Source organism: Malaya genurostris, chromosome 2, assembly GCF_030247185.1.
Source record: "Malaya genurostris strain Urasoe2022 chromosome 2, Malgen_1.1, whole genome shotgun sequence".
Taxonomy (NCBI): domain Eukaryota; kingdom Metazoa; phylum Arthropoda; class Insecta; order Diptera; family Culicidae; genus Malaya; species Malaya genurostris.
The window spans coordinates 313,717,656-313,738,671 of record NC_080571.1 but is presented as its reverse complement, the minus strand read 5'-3'; the positions used below and the strand labels follow the sequence as shown (position 1 = coordinate 313,738,671).

At 37.0% G+C, this 21,016-nt stretch overlaps 1 protein-coding gene across 1 annotated transcript; it reads right to left on the bottom strand.

The window, feature by feature from the left end:
* Positions 1-926: 926 nt before the first annotated feature.
* On the bottom strand, positions 927-12,545 carry LOC131431145 (E3 ubiquitin-protein ligase Su(dx)). The gene is made up of 7 exons (XM_058596676.1): positions 12,194-12,545; positions 10,358-10,484; positions 4,953-5,434; positions 4,401-4,620; positions 2,615-4,325; positions 2,349-2,547; positions 927-2,284 (listed from the first exon to the last, which is right to left on the bottom strand). The coding sequence occupies exons 2-7, from the start codon at positions 10,395-10,397 to the stop codon at positions 2,015-2,017; spliced, it is 2,922 nt and encodes a 973-aa protein (XP_058452659.1). The 5' UTR covers positions 10,398-10,484; positions 12,194-12,545; the 3' UTR covers positions 927-2,014.
* Between the last annotated feature and the right edge of the window lie 8,471 nt (positions 12,546-21,016).

Below are 21,016 nucleotides of genomic sequence, written 5' to 3'. Positions count from 1 at the left end.
TGGTGCAGTAATGTCGAGATTTCTATCAAATTTGAAATACATCATTACTTAGTCATCATTAAAAATGACAAAAATAATTCTCGTGTAAGGGCCGCTATAGAAATCTCGTCATTACTGCACCATTACACGTTCATTAAAATGATATTATTTTTTAGTAATGACATTTTAATGACTCGTGTAAGGGCGATGTACGTTCTACTATGTCTGACTGGCGTTTTAGAGTGACTATAACAAGATTCAGAGTGGCGAAATAGTAGGGCGTATGCACGGAATGCATAAGAACGCAGGTTCGAGTCCTGTCTCTGAGCGTATCTTTTTTTAATAAATCATATTTTCTGTTAGTTTTTCATTCATTTGGCTTCTCCAATATATGTTTCCGCTCAATCTTTTTTCTGTAAAACGCTGCCAGACAGTGGTCACACAAAAAACATCCTTTAAATACATAATCCAAGGTTAGTACCTCCAAATTTACTCAAACGAGAATAAAAAAGCAATGGTTCGTCAGCGAGTAACAATTGGACGTTGTTGGTGTCGGAACGGGATAATAAATTTGAGATGTCGCGAAAAATCTTACCATCTAGAACGCTTCAAAAAGGTAGAGTTAGAGGTGAGTTTTCTTCACCTTCTAAAAATATTCTCCACGGGTCTGCCGAGGATCTACCCGAATGTAGCACATCAATTTCAATTCTTGCTTCCGGAGAAATTGATGTCAATCGAAACATACCAGGCCCACCAAGGTTATAAGAAAACGATCGAATGTAGTTTAATTAATTTAAAAATCAATTAATCAATTGAAAATCGTTGTTTTTACAACTAACCTCTTGCGTTGGCTGCCTTTTCCTGTTTCTGTACAATTGATTAACACTAATTGCCCTTACTTTCTTCTGTTGCATAGAGTGCTACCAATAAAGAAAACCATGAAAAAGTCAATTTATATTCATCTAGCTGATATCTTTATTTGCAAAAACATAATTTCTGGAATCTTCTTATTAAACCCAACTTGTATCACTTTTTACATAAAGTCTGGAAAAATACAATTTACAAAATAAATAACAAACACAAAAGTAGAAATTGAAGTTCAGAAAGAATAAGGTAAAACAATTTATACTTCCCTGTTTCATCACTCTAGAAAGTTCACTTCGCTTCGTTCACGCTACAAAAACATATTCACGGCATTTGCTTTTTGTGATTTTTTTCCAACTCAAGTTTTGCTTTATATCTTCATTCAGATCGAAAAAAACATTGTTTGTTTTCTTCTTCTATATACAACAGCTAATATTCTCTACCATGGCCCCAACGGTTTGTTTATTTTGTATTTTCCGATAACTGAATTTTGAAATGTTACTCAATGCGGAATAATGAAGGTTGCAAAAAATGAATAATTCCATTGCTTGAAATCTATTGTTCGATTCGTGAGTCTATTGGTACAAAACGGTGCGCTGCTGGTTATATGCCTTCTAGTACTACACAATTCAGTTAGCATAGACAACAATTTTATTGTAAGTGTAGTGTAGTTTTTCAGTAATGAGTTCATTGTTTCTAGTTGTTTTGTCCATTTGTCTAGGCCTAGGAATTCTTATATACAAAGGTTTGTATAATACAGTAACGTTTATTACCTCTACTTTGATGTATCACGATTTTTGGAACAAGGAAAACTAAAGTATCTCTTTAGTTTAACAGCTAGATTATGTACACTTTTCTCACTTCTAATATATCGATTAGCATTTGTGGCTTTTTCATTAAAAATAGAGCATATCGGTTGACCAATTTTTGGTTTAAATATACATCATAAAAATTGGATACTGTCACAATTTACACAAAAATAAACCAAAATAGAACATTTTTCCCTTAATCCTAGATATACAACTTTACTAATCAATTCAAATTGCCGATGTTTATCATCACTATGAATTCGCCGAACTGATTTATTACAAAAAACGAATATTATCGATATCGCTATCGGTTGGATCACATGCAGGTCATTTGTTATTGATATTCTCACGTTTTCTTTAATTTATTCCTGGCCAAAACCTTCAGTCTCCTCGATTGCGTAGTTCAGCTTCTCAACTAACTGGTCGTAGCTTTTGTACGGTGGTAAATCCAACCGATTGAAACACGTGTGGGATCGAGGTAACCACGTATCCTTCCCGACCTTTTCAATGCAAAATCTCTGGGGACCATTGGACCCCATCAACTCAGCGAATCCACCGACAGGTACACGGCAAGTTCCCGTCACAAACTGCAGCAATCGGGCTCGTTTCTCGTTGTCGGTCTCTCGAACGAACTAGAACGGAATAGGGTAAATAAATTTGCTCCCTAAACGATAAAGTTGCTCACTGGTCACGAACCTGCCAAAACCACACCACCTGTTTGCTATTGCGATTGTAATGACGGTAAATAGTATTTCGTTGCCAATCGTCAACGTCGATCTCCTGCATACCGCACAACATCAACTCCAGTTCACGCTCATCGAAGTACTTTAGCCACTCCAAAGGCACAACCTCGTTAAAACCTTCCAGGAAAGTTTTGGTCTGCTCTTCAATACCCCTGCAATATAAAAATAAATAAATCAACCTGTAATTCTTTTCCACTAGTCGTCGTTGTCGCAACATACCTGGTCATCCGCCATTCGGTCATCAAGGAGATGTACTCCTCTTTGTTATCTTCCGTAACTCGCTCCTTGTCACCTTCCTCCTTCAGCTCATGATGTATGATCTGACCTAGCACTTCGAAGTCCACACTAAACCATAGCTCGAGGCCGCATTCATCAATGTTATTATCACGCACCCAAATCAATGAATTGTAAAATTCCGGATCGATCGATTCAATATCTTTGGTGGTTAGCTTTTTATTTAACATTCGCTTATAGAACGGCATCGTGAAACCGGAATAAATAAACCGCCCGTGATAGAGGGCCATTGCAATGAATCGCCCGATGAATTTGAAATACTGCAGGTGATCGGGATTAACGTAACTGGCCGGATTGATCTGTAAGCTGTAGTTGTTTTTGTTGGCATACTCAAACAAGCAGTACATCGGATTCAGAACCTCGTGGGAAAGCAGGAAAAACCATTCCCGCGAAACACCACCATAATCGAGACCTTCCTCTCCTCGGAAGATAATGTAGAGCCTTCGTCGCAACTCGTAAGCCGGCAATCGCATGATCTGATGGTAGGAATCTTCGAACAATGTTTGTCGAGTGAGCGTAATTTTGATATGGGAGGCAAGGGCATTGCTTTGACAAAGATACCGAAATTGACTAAGCTTCCAGCGGAAAGAACGCTCGTAGGCCCGGGGAACTCCATAAACTCCTTTGCCACCTTTGGGAGCACCCGGTCGAGGGTCCTCGAAAGTCGTTTTGCGATTGTTGTGATCTACAAAGAATCGTTCGCCCGTGGCCGTGTAGCGAATTTCCCATCCCGGTGGGAGCGGACCCTCAGCAAGCATATTAACTTCCTGGCCTTGGGTGCGGGGGTCTTCCCACTGTGTGGTGCGATTTTTGTGATTAACGAAGTAAACCCTGTTATCTGGTTGAACTCGTTTTTCCCATCCATCGGGCAGCGGCCCTAGACCGTCATCTTCTTCGTGTGAAACGGAGGTCGTGTTGGACTGCTGAGCATGCTGGGGATAAAGAAACCGTTGATTACCCTGCGAAATGATGTGCTGCCGCTGGCCCTGCCAATGCTGGAAGTGCATGAGCCTTTCGCTGTTTGGTCGTTGCCAGGTCGTTGTTCGAGTGTTGTGATCAACATAATACACACGCCCTCGGGCATCTCGTCTCATTTCCCACCCAGCGGGCAGCGGTTGTGGTTTTTCCCAATACGTCGACCGGGTATTGTGGTCCACATAATACCGACGACCATATTTATCCACACGCATTTCCCATCCGGCCGGTAATGGTTCGTCGTCGACTTGATGTTGTTGTGCGGCAGCCTGTAGCATCATTTGTTGATCGGTTAGGCTTCCCCCGATGGGTACCATTGCACCTGCTGCCACTCCACCGGCAGATGCTTGGGGAGCTACTGCTCCTCCGTTCATAGGAATCATGGCACCAGACAAACTGGTTTGCACTTGACCGTTACTAGCACTGTTGACGCCATTCAGAAGCGAATCTTGCGACGAATTTGAATACACCGGAGCAAGTCGTTGATGCCCTCCCGAGTGAGGGTGTAGAGCGTTCGACGGTTGCGGTTGCGATTGCTGTTGTTGTTGTTCCCAGTTAATACCACTACTTCGGCGTACGGCTCCAGTGGACGCGGTGGAACCCATCGGAGAAGTTCCTGTCGCCATTGGCATTGCTACACCATTACCCATCGCACCTGTTGCTGTAGGTGGTTTAAAAGCATTTTTTATGCGAATTATAATTTATTTTTCGAGATCATATGAATCGAATTTACTACCTGCTGATGTTGCTCCACCTGTGATGTGATTTCCCGTCACTGATGGAGAGTGATGAGTGTGTTGCTGTTGTTGACCACCGACTGGGCCCGGTGCAGGAGATTGCAACTGGGAGGATTGCGATGGTGTCGAACTTGAGCCACGTAATCGCATACGTGCTCGAATACCTCCATTAAGAATACTGCTGCGGCTACTACCGGCAAGGTCCATCGACGACGAGAGCTGCCGCATGGAAGTATGCATAGGAAGTAGGAAGGGAAAAATGTATTAATAATTAAGAAACATATCCTGAAGGCTATTGATTTTTTTTATCCGCCAGCTATCTTTCAGCAGGAGTGGGTTTAGCGTTTGTAGTGGTATTAAAGATTGCTCAGTTTTTATTCTATTGAATATTCTATTGAATATCATAAAGAAAAGTGAGTACCGACAATTCGTCGCAACATTCGCTTTTCAACAATGAAACAATTTTAACAAAGCTTATCACTGAATCCACTGGTAATTATATTACTTTCACTTAACCCCGACGGTGGCACATCGCAACATGGAATACTCACCCCATTTCCATTGACGTAAACTGAAGCACCGGTGACGTCATTACCGTGGGTACTACCTGTACTAACACCTGCTCTATGTGCCACAGTACGCATATCTATTTTCAACCCATTCAACACCGCCACCAGTTCGCCGGTTTTAATCGGTTGGCGGGGCTCGTTCGCTTTCGATGATGTGGAACCGTCCGTCAGTAGATCCATGCTCAGTTCCAGGTTCTCCAGCGTTCCATTATAATGCTCGAGAATGTTACCGAGTAGGACGGTTTGCTGACCCAAGAGCGAATCCTTCCGGAAACTGGAGTGATCTAGCACCCTAAAGTGTAACACCGAACTGGCCGAAACGATTACTGTGAAGCGTTCGTTCCATTTTGGCGCATTGGTGTTTTTGAGAAAATCAGTTTTGCGAGTGCTTTTGTTGTCGATGGCAATTTCCACGTATGGGTTCGGCTTCAGGAAACCATTGCTGCGTAAGGATGCGTGTTCAACTGGATGTGGGGGAAATTAAATATTATAAATTAGACTACAGTCCGGCGTATTTTGTAGTTATACTAAGTACTATTTGATCAAGAACAAATTGTATCTAGGGCTATGGCACCAATAGTCTTCTGATTAGTTGAGACGCAATATTATTTTGCCGATTACTTAACTTGCAATCAGCTAATTGTAATAAAGTCGGATACAACTTATTTGCTTAAGCTCCAAGAAGCTAAACCACAGAAAAAATCATTCAAAAACTGTTCAATACTGCTGTTATTCGCTGTAGGGACATTCGAAGCGAATGTCCCTATTTTCAACTTACCCTTAATGTCAATCTATGGAACAGAGACAGCAGATCTCACTCTAACTAATATTTTTCGTACATAAGGTGACTAGTTGGAGCCGTTACCCTATGTTCTTTTTTGAGGTTTTATCGCATACAAGCTTTTCGTGACCGATTTAGCCATTTTTGTGTTGATTGAACAATTTTTTTTTTGGATCTCGTTATCACCCTTTTTATTTGGGAGATAAAATATTCAATTACCTTCCAGCGAGGGGTACTTTGTTCGTGGTTCGTCCTATCATCCATTGTGTCATCGTCGGTGTTGTGGTTGTTGTTGTTATTGTTGTCAAATGTATTATAATGGGTAGTTTCCCTTTTCGGTTCGTTGCTAGTAGTTGTAAAAGCGTCTCGTTGTACATTGATTACAGTTGCCTGTTGGTTTGATGGTGTAGGCGTTTTTGAAACAGGAGTCTGGATTCACCAGTTACCGTTGTTAAACGGTTGTCCTTGTCTTTGGTTGAGAGTGTCTTTTTCGCAGTCTCAGTGCAGGGTTCACCTAATGAGCAGGTATGTTGACAAAACTGATATGCATTCAACTGATTCTCGTAGGTAACCAGTAATTTACAAGAATGCCTCCTACCCTGACTACCAGTTACGTAAGATGGACGTGCCTTCTGTAGTCGTATGAAAAATTTGGCATAACGTTACGCTCCGGAAGTTTTATTTTGACTACTAAAATATGTATTTTAGTATATGTGAAAACAAATTTTCAAGAAAACGTTAAGTTAACGTTAACTCACGCTATATCTCACAATGATAAATTTACCTATTGCTACAAAAGGTCTGCTAAAATTCGTGTACTATACTCCTATAAAAAACGAGAACTTTAAATGTTGAGCATATCTTTGAGTTCAATTCGATGGTAGGTGCTACAAGTTTAAGAAGAGAGTAATTTGTAATTAGGGTGGGTGGGTGGTAGTGTGTGTGTGTGTGTGTGGGTCTGTATGTGTGTTGTCAACTAAGAGGTTGAGATCTCAGAGATGGCTGGATCGATTTTGATCAAACTAGTCGCAAACGAAAACTCTTCCCGTCACCCTGAACGCTATTGAATGGTTTTGAGATCGGATGTTTACTTTATGAGTTATACGAAGTTTTATGTCAACATCGCGAAAAAGTTAAATATATTATCAACGTAATCCAATAATTTATTGTGACGATTCATTTTCAAATATTTGAATATCAATCAGGCATCCCTGCAAGCAGCTGATCGGTGTTGACAAACGAGGGGAAACCAACTAGTGAAAAAACTTTTACATAACACAAGGGGTGTACAGATAGTAAATAATTCGCGCAGTACAATATAGGTGGAACTAATGCATCACGAAAAATTATTTTTATAAGAATTTACTCATACTGTCATGTCTGTTAATCTGTGGTAGGAGTTTTAAGCGCTGTATGACAAAGCAATACTTGAGAGCAACGTGAAACGCGATTTTTTATACTGTTACACAGTCACGTACCCAGAAGGGGGGCCCGAGGGGCCCGGGCCCCTCCCGAAATCATAAACAGATATATAATTATTTAGAAGGTCTAAGGCATGTGTTGCAGAAATAATAAGACAGTAAGCATAAAGAAATGTAATACAATAACAGATCCAGTTTAAAGTGTCTGTTAAAAACACCCGTGAGAAGCACATCGAGAATTAGGTACATAAGCAGTCTTCAGTAACATTATTTTTTTTACCTTGGGCCCCTCCCGAAACGAAATCCTGGGTACGGGCCTGCTGTTACATACAATTGTTTCTGAGTACCAAAAAGACTGTGTACAGCATTCTTTTTATGATATTTTGCCTCGAACCGATTTTAGCACGGTTCGTTTTTGGCAACATAATCGTTCGAATATGACATATGTAAACTAGATGATGGCAGCATATTCGTGTTGAAAGCAATGCCATAATTATATTGATTTAAACTACTTACAGCAAAAATGCTGGAAGAACACAACACCCATATACCATTCGAAACAGTTCGTCGAGATCAGCAAATGCGTGTGTGACAAATACATTTAATCAATTTTCTCGGAGATGGCTAATCCGTTTCCTACAAACTCAGATTCATATGAAAAGTAGTATAGTTCCAGAATTACGTTTGGATCCGACTTCTGATTGCGGAACCACAGGATGATATGTGAAACGAAATTAAAATAATAAACCGATCTAAGATTTGAATGAAATCTAAGAACCATCTAAGATTCAAATTAAAAGTCTTAAAATCCTATAAAACATTTTACTTTTTAGTCAGATCCGACTTCCGGCTTAGGAGATACAGGGTGATTAGTATAAAAATGTCAATAACACATAAATCATTCAAGTTTATCGGGTTTTCTGATTTGGATAGTCGATTACCAAACAAATTTATTTCAGTTTTCGATTCGGAAAGTACCCAAAAATTTAATTCGCACTACAATTGCTCAAAGATATCTACACACTCCTCAGGTGAATTTAAGTGATTTCGGCTACACCGATTTTAGAATTCGGGTTCCAGTATCGAATCGTTGGAGCTTTATCATTTTTCAAAAAGGCCAAATCGAACTTAAATTTAAATTAAAGGACTTATAGTCCCATACAAAATTGTTGAATTTTATCCGATTTTGGAATTACAGGATGATTAGTTTTCAAAATTAATACCGATATAGAATATGTAAATTGTTTGGCGTATTAATTTATGGCCGATAATTAAAATAATATCATGAGAACTAAAACATCTAAGAATATCCATGCAAAAAACACATGCGGATTGATAAAAAATGGTATCATATCACTGCTAGGTGCAATAATCACGTTTTTTCTTTTATCCCCGTAATTCGTCTCCATAATCGTTCATGTTTCTCAACTAACCCCTAATATTTCATGGAGCTTGCCGCCCTTGAATCTGTGAACTAGGAAAAAAATATTTCCAATTTAGAGAATTCGATTCTCATCATTTGATACGGAAGCGAAAGTTGAATCTAAAAAAATCGGGAGTTGTTCAGACATCTAAAGAACTTTCAGTTGAATCTGAGATGTTAGAAATCAGTTGAGCCATGTTCACTAAAATGAGTGATATTATCTTCATTTCTATAACACACATCACCCTGTAATTCCGGAACCGGAAGTGCGATTCGGATGGAATTCAGGAACTTTATATGGGACTACAAAAGTTTTCGTTTGAATATAACTTTGAAAAAGTCGTTTCAGTATGATTTAAGAAAAGTAATAAACATTATTTTGTACTTTTTTGGTGCATATCACACTATAATTTCGGAACCGGTACTCAGATCCTAATAAAATTCAGGAACTTTGTATTGGACCGTAAGACTTTTCATTTGAATCTAAGTTCAGATTACCGGAATACGAGACAATCGAAACTACCATATTTATTTCGACCCTAACAGGCAATGTCACAACAAAATTAACGTGTACAATTCAAATAAAGGGTGTATTCGACAAAACTGGCAGTTAGTTCGACTCCTAAGTTTCAACAGCAGTTCAACTAGCGCTGCTAATGCATTGAAGAGACGAAAACGAAACATCAAACAAATAGGTCATAAATCTCTGAATCCGAACGAGTGGAAGTGAAGTCTTTTGTAAAAAATATTCGATTTCAGAAAATCTTACCATCAATGCATGATTCAGAGAAATAGCTTCTGACGAAACGGTCTTCAATGAAATGAACCTGATTTTCCACCAACACTTTCTTTCGTTGAACCGCCCAACTTTCTTGTCTTGGCTTCTCATTGTTATTTTTATTGACACACAAAAATACATATGAAGCCATTTCAGTCCAAAAATTAAGCTCGTATCTAAATTGACTTCGAAAAATTACGGACAAACTCGTTGCTTATGATCCAATCGAATAGAAATCGAAACTATTTTAATATTTCGTAAGAAATGAAAAAACTTATGAATTGTATTTGAGTATGAAAGAATGTATTCCACAATTCGGCCCTTCTAAATGCCAGAAATAAATCCCGTACAGCATTTTGACAGCAATGAAATTTGCAAATCCGAGATGAAATAATCGATATCATAATTCTATATGTTGCTATTTTGGTAGCCGTTGGGACCGCCCATTTGTGAAAAAGCTACAAATGAAATCACGTAAAAAGAAAGCTCTTAGTCATTTTTAGTTCAGTATGGAATCATTCAGTACTGTGAGCAGTTCTGCTGCGGGACATTCGCAGAGTCCGATGGGGCTATCCTGCTGCTGATCGTTGAAAACACATGAGAAGAAAGTCTAATTGACTAGGTGAACCAAGCATGCTTCGCTATACTTGAATTCTGTGTTGGTCAAGTACAGTTCTAGTCAATTAGGCTTTCTCTTCATGTGTTTTCATATGTGGGTAGTTTAATTGACAAAACAATTTCTCCGGTTAGGAGCTAGCTACGGGTTCGAGTCTCGTCTCTGCGGTAACATTTTCGCGGTTTTCATGACATAGTTGTCATCACCAATGCATACAACTTTGCGGATGATATTGATATTGTTGGTATTGTTCGCAGAGTAATGGAAGTTTTTAAGATACAAAAATTAGGGATCCTAAGGTTGGGCAGAAATCCATTGACTACTTTCTGTTGAGTCGTTTTTACTTTGACGGTTGCATCGAAACTCACCTGTAATGCTGAGCTGATGGATTCCTTCTTCCATCTGCATTGGTATAGTCGTGCCTATTAGTAGAAATGTGTTTATTGCTTTCTATTGCTTCGCGTTTGATCGCGTGCAAGTTGGATAAGACCAATCCTAGAACGAAAAAAAAACGGAACAATCAGTTCACATAGCTTTATTTTATTCTTCTTGTTATACAGGACATACATTCTACATAGTTCCATTAGGTTGGATTGTCCTGTTAGGTGAAATTTTAAGGACTATTCTAAGTGATTTATTTTATAATAAAATATGATTTTCAGGAAACTTAATGAAGAACAGACTTGAAAAAAATATCCGAAAGAATTTCATACCGTTTTTATGCGCATATTTTTGAATTCTGTTTATCTTTACCTGAAGAACGATAGACAAAAAGATCAATGATGATTATGGCCGTAATGTTTCTGGCAACAGAAAAAGTAATCAAAGTTTGCAGACACCATAAATTTTTATCAAATATGTTACTTTGAATAACTCTCTGTCAACATCCAAGAATCAATGGACTTGAGCACCATCGAAATTGATGTTATATACTTAGTTGAAACTCAATTATATATTATTCCTAGTTACAGCTAGAAAAGGTTCACATAAGCTTGCTATCAGAAACAACTGATGCTTTTATACCGAGTATTAATGAAAAATAGACGCAATAATTATCAAATTATATCAATAATTATCAACGATATGGTTTCGATGTCTTGACGGTACCACTGATGTGTAAATGTGGTTTTTTTGTGTGGATTTATCCAAACCAGCCTTTAGCAATACAATCGTTAAAGTATCCTTCCTTTTTATCGTGAATTAGATGAACCTGTGATATAGTGTATTCTATGTCATTTATAAATCACTATCAAAATATCCGCTTTGAAATCTTCTTGTTTGTTCCTTCGATATCTTATTCATGAACATCAGGTTATAGACGATCCAAATTTGAAATCAACATGCTGCTCGGAGGTGGAATCTGTACCGCCCTAATACAATCGATGGCTCGCTTTATCGCGCTGGAGATAGCAAGTAATAACAAGGGTATGAATCAGCATCCTTATCATAATAAAACAAATTTTTTATCTGCCTTAAATTGGGACATGCAATGCCAGTTAAGAACATTACTAAACTTATAACGATAGTCAGTATATCATACAGTAATTTGTTACAATTACAAATTCCAATCGGTACGCATCCCTCATATAAGACAACTTTTCGGAGCAATGCTATACTGAATAGCTACAGTCATAATGAACTCTGTGCAATCAATCAGTAATGCAATTGGATCGGAAAACAAACTATACTAGCGGGCTTTCTCTGTGGATTTATTTTTCGCCAGACGACGGTGAACAAGCGAACAAAAATTTACAGCTATTTTTTCTAAGTAATGTTCCTCCGTTTTTTCGATTGCTGTTATGCAGTGTTGATTTTTTCCAATTCTTTTGCGTCTAGACACCTGATGTGTAACTGCAATATCTTTCCCGTAGCTTCACTATCAACGCTGGTCTGCGCATTTTTTGTGTTTCATCCATCCAGAAAAGTGTTAATTATGAATATGTCTACACACATACAAGCATAAATCGAATTGGACATTAAAATCATGTGATTTTCTGCATCATTTGCAATTATATATCATAGCATAGCTAACTGTAAGGATTCATAATAGTATAATTTACTTTTCTTTGGTTTCATCTTAAGCCCGTAAATTATTGTCATACTTATATAATTTAACAACACACTAATCATTATCATTTTCCCCTCGAGTACTTTCTACCTAATCGCTAAAAATGATATAAGCTAGCGATACTACCATCACTTACTTTTCTCGGTAACACTAAAACACGGTAACACGCTTCTTGTGCTGTGTTTTGTTCACGAAAAACAGCTATTATCCTTTAAAGAATTGTTTCTTTTTCTACTTGCTACCAGCAGGCTATGTGCTGACAAATCCGATATTTTTATCACTATTTAAAAGCTGTTTTTCATGCTTTTGTTCTAGCTACATTTAGTGGTTTTTTTTCTTCAAACGATATTGCACACGAAACGGTACTACTTGAAAATAATTAATAATACGAGAACGACACTTTTTTTAGTGTTAATCGCGCAATGAATAATATTTTCATTTCGTCTTAAAAATTCAATGGCTACGCTCTCTACAGCAAAAAATATATAAAAAAATCTTCAATGAGTTAGGGTTGGTGCACATTTCTGACAGCAAAACAATGTTGATAGAACTTATTTCTACACGCTTGTTTAGTACGACCCAAAGGACTGGTAAAAAAATATCGAAAATAAATCTCGATAAACATTAGAAAAGGTTCCAAGTGAAACTGACAGTTTCTTTTAGTATACTCTTTCAATTTTTACCAGACCAGATAAATGAGATTTAAATACTGGTATATTAAGACACAAAAAAACAGAACACTTGCAGATGTCACCACGATTGACCCACGATTTGGGTTCCGCTTTCATATGAGATACAATTTTGGGTGCAACATTCACTTCACGGTAGATTTTTTTGTGGGTTTGGTTGAAATGATAAGTTCGTTTTTGTTTTATTCCGATCAAATTCTCGTGTGATAAGTGTTAATATTGTCGTAGTTGGAATATTTCTAAAACAGGCAGGAGGATTTTGTTATCGTTCCGGAACGTAGTGGAACGTTTTGAAAGATCGCGGTGAACTGTCGAGTAGGTGGCAGTAGTATCAAACACAAATTATTTGTATTTGGTAGTATTTCCAACGTATAGCAAATTTGAAATTTACACAGGATTTAAAAAAAATAGTTCGAGCCTGTATATCTGTTATCTATGATTAAGAGAAGAAGCTTTGCATACCATGTTTGGTAGTACTGCCAGAATTTCTGTAAAACCTTCTGACAGACGTTACCAGGCGTCTGAGGGGAAATCTGCCAGACACGTGCAAGCAGGAAGATCCGCATATGGAGCCAGAAGTGCTATCAACGCTGCCAACTATATCGATTTTTGCACACGATACAGTAATACAGACTCTTAAAATACCGATAATTCAATTTTCTTACGGATAAATACAGACTTTCAATTTTTGTGTCTGATGACATAGTGTTGAACCAGATGGTGCGACCATTTTTTTCGCTGTCAAAACCGACCACAATATATGTTGTACAGATTGAATTTCCGACAAATATAACATCTGCAACACTAACAAACATCTCTGTCATTATAGTGGTTTTCAGCTGGACATAGAATGCGACGGAATCGTCGCAGGATAGCGAAATAATGAGCGTCAGAACCACTGATGCCAGGTTTGCAGATTGGTATGTAAATTTGCAATTTCGTTTGTTAGCAGACTTTGCAATTAAGCCGACTTTTTTGCAGATTTTCGAAATTTTTATAAACTTTCGTCCATTTTAATGACTTTTGCTATTTCTGTAGGGTTTTCGTTTGGTTTTTTCTAAATATTGAGGTCGCATAGGACCATTTCTAATACGCAGACGCCTAAAATTTCACCTGGCATCGCTGCCAGAAAATTGGACAGTTGTTTTAACCTCTTCGCTGTCTGTTGTATTGAAATTAACTAGCATTAGAGCCAAAAGAAAAATTAATCGGCTGTTGGATTGAGGCCAATTGCATTTTCAACTGGTAAAATTCCTTAGCGACAATTGTTACTTCATTGTTCATCGAAAGCATCAACAAATGTATATCTGTCAAAGACGACCAACTTTTTAGAGTAGACAAATAGCACAATCGAATAAAGCACGAGGTTTTGAAAACCAAGGCGTCGAATAATACAAAATATAAATGAAAACGAAACATACTAAGCACATCTTGACAGACGGAGCGTGTGAACGTTCCGGTAAAGAAAGTATTAAACTAATTTTGACGGAAGCTGACGTTCTGGTGACGGTGACGGAAGGAGGCGGATCGTCTGAATCGTACATTATGTCAAATAAAGAGCACACGCTTAAAAAATCCGTGCAAGTTGTAGCCGTAATCTGCCACATACGCATTATCAATATGAATTCATTATGACTGAAGTTTTCTTAATAATAAATAAAAAATTAGTCATTGTAACGGTCAATTTAAAAAATATTTTTTTCTGGCTTGTGGTCTCGAAGGGGTTGAATCGATGGGAATGACAGTTTCGCTATCTTTGAGACATTTTGTCGCAATCTCATCGCATCGCAATCTTTTCTAGCCGACAGTGAAAATCACTATAGCATACCTAGGATAATCAGCGGCCGAGAAAAAACTTGATATATCCACAATCGTAGGGGAAATTGGTTCAGTGAGCAAAACAAAGAGGTCCTTCCACTCCACCACCAACAATCTCAGAACGGATCGATTTCTCACTATTACACTGGAAGCAAGTGTAGGAAATAGTCCTGAATAGAGAAAATAATTAAAATAAACAATTTACAATACATACCTTGAGTGATATTCTTTGCGTACTGTCCCGGATTGCCATAATAAACAAAGAATTAACACTGAGAAAATCTCATTATTCCGATATATTCTTGATAAGCTCAAAGGCTTGGAAATTATGATTCAAAATTGATTAGGAGTTAAGACTCAGGGTAAGTAAATGCAAATAAAACCACTTTAAAAGACTCGAATAATTCATCATAGTAACATAAGTACGATATATGAAAAATAAGAATGATGATCTATAAATAAATTGAAAGATTCTATAAAACTGGCTCCGCTGTTATACGATTTTAGCAAGGAACAGTTGGAAACTTGAAATGCTTGTGGAAAACACTTTCGGATTTACACCACATAATTTGAGTATAAACTAATTTATACGCTGCATGAAAATTAATGGTGGTGACATTAACGATAAGAGTGTTTCCGCTATCGAATGAGAGGTTGCGTTCAAAGGCGTTCAAATGCATTCGGGAGGTTCCGGCGGAGGAGTGGAAAACGAGATGATTAGTGTACATGAGCGCTGAAGTGAGGGTCTTCAAAAAATTTTGAGCGTTCACAGGCATTCACTCGACTACGTTATTCGCGGATAGACGTGGAAATGTCATCACGAAGTTCTTCTGGTATTCACGACACCAAGCAAGGGAGAAACCGACGGCATCGGAAAGTAGAAGAATGAAGATTTATTTTTATCTAGTAGTTTTCCATCATGGGGCACAGGAGTGTCACTCGGCGCGTTTTTATCTATAACTCGTTTTTAAAAAATCAGTCGTACGTCATAATGTTTTTTAAACTCACGACTAGTTGTAACGTACAACTGATTCTTCAAAAACGGGTTGTCGCGGTGAGCGACACTGGAGTTCTACATGATGGAACTAGACTAAACGAAAATAAACCTTTATTTCGATACTGTGTTTGATTTCTCCCTCCTGTAGTAGAATAAACATGAAATGATAAAACAATTAAAACATTCTTGTTTCATACAACACTTACCTTATTTTCCTTTCTAACTGACATGCAGTTTTGACATTTCGGGATAACAACTTTCGTTGTATAACAGTTTAGCGTTGGCCCTTCAGAAATGCTATATGAAACTTGACGAATATGATTCCTCTTTCCTAATAAAAAGGCGAAAGTAAGAACTAGCGAATGAATAAAGGGGAGGTATCATTCGCGATTAAAAAACTCGATTTTTATTTGGTATGAGTAAGCACTTACAAACACTTATCCATGGTAACAATAAACAAACTATGCAACAGCTCTGATCCAAAAGAAAAAACAAAGCATGCATCATTCACAGAAGATATTTGAGGTGAACGGACGTGTTCGTCCGTGTGGCGTGTGTAAGATGGCGGAAATGAAGAAAAAAAAGTCACGACACAGACCAACGATCGAAACCATCGGCCGTGTACGAAAAATCAAAAGGATGACACAAGGGGCAAATCACTCTAAACTCTAGACAATCTCATACTAATAAACTCATGTCATTCCAAAATAATTTTCTCTAATCTCATAAGTTTGGGTAATTTAAAACTAATCCAACCTAATTTTGCCTAATCTTGTTTGAAGTGTATCTGTCATTCGAACTCCCACGCAGAGATGCCATTTATACAGATTTTTACATGCGCATACAGATTTATGCCCCGTTTACACTTCTGCTGGCTGCCAGCATGCTGGTGTCAGTGTACTGCCCTCTTAGGAAAAAACGTTCAACTGTGGTCCAATGATCCAAAGTATTAGACCAACGAAGGACCACCGTTGAACCACAGACTAACAGACATGACAGTATGAGTAAATTCTTATAAAAATAATTTTTCGTGATGCACTAGTTCCACCTATATTGTACTGCGCGAACTATTTACTATCTGTACACCCCTTGTTTTGTGTACAAGTTTTTTTACTAGTTGGTTTCCCCTCGTTTGTCAACACCGATCAGCTGCTTGCAGGGATGCCTGATTTCATCAAAATATTTGAAAATGAATCGTCACAATAAATTATTGGATTACGTTAATAATATATTTAACTTTTTCGCTATGTTGAAAGGTAACCATTTATTTGACTCAACGTTGTTCATCTAGACTATTTTTTATTGTGTTGGTAGTTTTCACCCGAAATTAAGTGGCGGCAGACTGGAAGCAAGTAAATATTGTAACAAAACGGGTTCGATTTTGTATTGCGTTGGAGGATGAGAAGTAGGCACAATTATGTATATAGTTTTGGCAATATGTATTAAATCTGTATCCTGCATGAAATTCGCATGGACGTATACAAATCAATACATTACAGGTAATTCTGTATGAATGGCAACTCTGTTGGTAAATGAAAAAAATAAACACAGTCTAGATGACAGACAGGATGTTTTTGATAGGGTAACGTGGCGCCATCATGACACATGTGAGTACTGTCCCAAATAAAGGAATATTCGAAATGACCGTTAAAATGATTGAAGAATCTAATTTGAGTGTCCTGTCTGTTAGTCTGTGGTTGAACGTTCTTTTCCTCAGAGGGCAGTACACTGACACCAGCATGCTGGCAGCCAGCAGAAGTGTAAACGGTGCATTAATACAGAGTACAGATTTTATACAGATTTTTCAAATTAAATACAGATTTATACAGATACCACAAAAAGTAAGAAAGAAATAATGAAACTTTTCCATCTGAGCGTGTTTGATTAAAATGATTAAAATGAAATTTTTTTCGTGCAGCTGTTTAATGATGAACGCTGATATTCATTTATATCATAATTTGAAACCAATTTGAATGATGTTCAAGGAAGTCATGGCGTCATGAAACTTTATTGTCAGACTGAAAAGTTGTATGACCTGACTTGACGTTGCGTATTGGGCGTTTGAATTCCATGTTTGAATTCCAAGTCATCATTTTCAAACGAAAAAAGTATATGGATTTACAATTCAATTGTGGTTAATAACAAAAACAATCAAATTTCGTCGTTGAATGTTCTTGTCAGTGCGGCAAGGACTTACGATATAAAGGAATGCTCCTTGCATCTGCCATTCTATAACAATAATCTAATGGAATAACATCTTTAAACATAATTTTATTTCCGAAATTTCCATTCATTAGTGAATACAGATAAATGCAGATTTTTATACAAAGCAATACAAATTTTCTATGAAAATATCTGGCATCTCTGCTCCCACGTTTACAGCTTCTTATGTCAAAATAACGCTTTTCCAGATCTCGGCTAAACTTCTCTAATCCCATTCTAATCCAGCGAGATCCCTGCTAAACTTTTTTACTCCTGGTAAAACTTGTTTGAGTTCAGACAAAGTTTAGAGTGATTTGCCCCTTGGGATGACATCACTTGCCTTGCTGTGGTTGGTTAGTGAAAACATAGGTCGATTCACACGAAGATATTTGAGGTGAACGGACGTGTTCATCAATGTGGCGTGTGTAAGATGGTGGAAATGAAGAAAACAGTCACGACACCTCCCTTGTGTGGTTCCAGTGTAACCGGAGAACAAAATGTATTAGGTTCCTTTGCAACCCTGCATTAAATTATAATCGGAAAGCAAACGATAATTCCTGAATTCAGCTGTTTTTCAAAGAAGTACGAATCTTACAAAAGTAAACAAATCGAGGTTCTCTTTCCTACCAATAAATGCTTCAAAATCCTACAATTTTGTCTAAAAATTCGTATTCTACAAAAATCTCAAACCTAGTAATACAAAGAACTATAAAGGGCGAAACTGTCATTCCATTTGTTTACGCAAGTTTCGCCCTCCGTGTTCCACGAGGGGGACGACAGATCTGGTTTTTTCAAATAAAATACAAAAAGTCAATGGAAAGCGAAAAAAACTACATCTATCCAAACATCTAGATCGATTCGTTTGAAAGCGTTTCTAACCGTGTAAAAGAAAGTCAAAGAACATATGATCTCTTAAAAAGTTTCTGTTACTGGTCTTGACATTCACTGAGTGTCAACATTGATTCGTCAGCAGATTGGTAAAATGAAATTAGGGTTAAACAACATTGAAAATTTGTTTTCTTAGTAGCTGGGAGCATGAAGATGGAATATATTTCAATTTATTGTAGCCCTTTGAAGGTTTACCCAAAGATATCTCTGTCTGTGATATTAAACTGGTTTTATATTTTGTTAGATGCTAAGACTTGCAATTTTTATGTTTAGAAACGTTTTTCATTAATACTGAAGCTAAAACTGAATAAAGCTGTGTTTAATATGTTATTGAAAATCTTATAGAAAGGATAACAATTCATTTTTTTTACTTTAATACACATTAACAGCAAACTACATAACGGTTTACTTCACGATTTCCCTTCTAGCATATTTTGAAGGTTCGCAGACGTTAAAAAAATCAGACAATGGAACGTCTCTACAAGAGAAACCCTACAGTGTACGATGTAGATGAAATTCGGAATAATTTTTGGTTCGAGTTGAATATAGAAACTGTGGAAAATGACGCAGATATTAAACGAGAATGGCCAACATTCCGACAGGATATGGCTGATAATCCGGAGCATACGCTCTCGGTGTGTTGGTTAGCTATGCACCAGAATATAACAAAACTGATTTTACAGGACGATAGTTCACAACTCTCCGAACTGTCTGCATCTGGCATCTTCTTCATGTGACATTTGCAACTTTCAGGTTTCATGGCCTATTACGATACATCATATCTCCATGATTATGTTTTTAACCAGCAAAAATCCAAGAAAAGACGATCGATCCATATTCAACCGTTACTATGTGTAGCAAAGAGAAGAAAAGTGTGCATAATCGTATGCAGCGTGAAAAAGCCTAATCGAAGCGAAGTGCAGTTTTTTAGTGTCGTCCCCTTGGTGTTCCATGCCAACAAACAAGGCGATACTTCAATTGCTAGTAAGAAAGGGCGAAACTATTTATTTTCTTTATTTTAGATGGTTTCCGAACCTTTTATTACTGGAAATAGTAAAGGAGACAATAAAACTACTCGCAGATTTGTCTTAGTCGCGAAAACCAGCCAATTTAATGAAAAATGCGCAAGGGCGTATCTTTATAATTCACACAGGAAGTATAAAAGTAAACAAATCGAAAAAGGGCGAAACTCTTTTTATGTTTATTTATTCAGTGGATATAGAAGGAAAGTGGCAACATTTGCGTGCCTTTTGAAGATAAACTAACAATTCATCGACTAATCATAAATTGTTCTGAGAATATACGATAATTTCTAAACACGATTTGAAACCAAAGTCGAAACATTCATCGATGATTTTCTTCATTTGCTGTCAATGTAAGATTCGCCGTTCTTTGAAAAACAGCTGAATTGACATTTCTGACAGCCAGAGATGCCATTTATACAGATTTATCTGTATTATACAGATTTTTACATGCGCATACATATTGAATACAGAGTACATACTTCTTACAGATTTCTTAAATTTAATACAGATTTATACAGATTTCACCAAAAGTATTAAGGAAAAAATTAAACTATCTATTAGTGTTTGAGCTATCTATTAGTATTTGATTGCAATGACGAGATAAACGTTTAGGAATCAACGTACAAATCACTTTTTAAAATATATATTTTTTGTGCAGATATTTAATGAAGAACACTGAAATCCATTTATATTAATATTTGTAACTAAATTGAACTTAAAAGTTAGACTAGTCTTGGCATCATGAAACATTATTGCCAGACTGACAGTTGTATTACCTGACTCGACGTTGCATATTGGGTTTTGGAAATCCATCTCAACTTGTGAAGTGAACATTTTCAAATTAGACAAGTATATGGCACCATAATTCAATTGTTGTTGATAGGAAAAAACTATAAAATTTCGTCGATGAATATAATATAAGATATGAAATTTTTAATCTAGCAGTCTATAACCATAATCTATTGGAATAACACCTTTTAACATAATTGTATTGTAGAAATTTCATTTTATTAGCGAATACAGATAAATACAGATATTTTATACGAATCAATACAGATTTTCTATGAAAAAATCTGGCATCTCTGCTGACAGCTTACCTACAACCACAAATGCAAATGAGATTGGTTTGCTTTCATCAGGAAACGCCTACATTAAACACGATTCAGACAATCAATCGATTTTGGTAGATGTAAAGATTAATTTAATATTTTTTTAGCCAAATATTACTCACGTACCCGACTTCAAAATCTTTCGTGAACTTGACGTTGTGTCCATTCATGTGAATTTTTCTCCGGCATAGAAACCTTCATATGGATTGACACCATATATAAAATGATCAT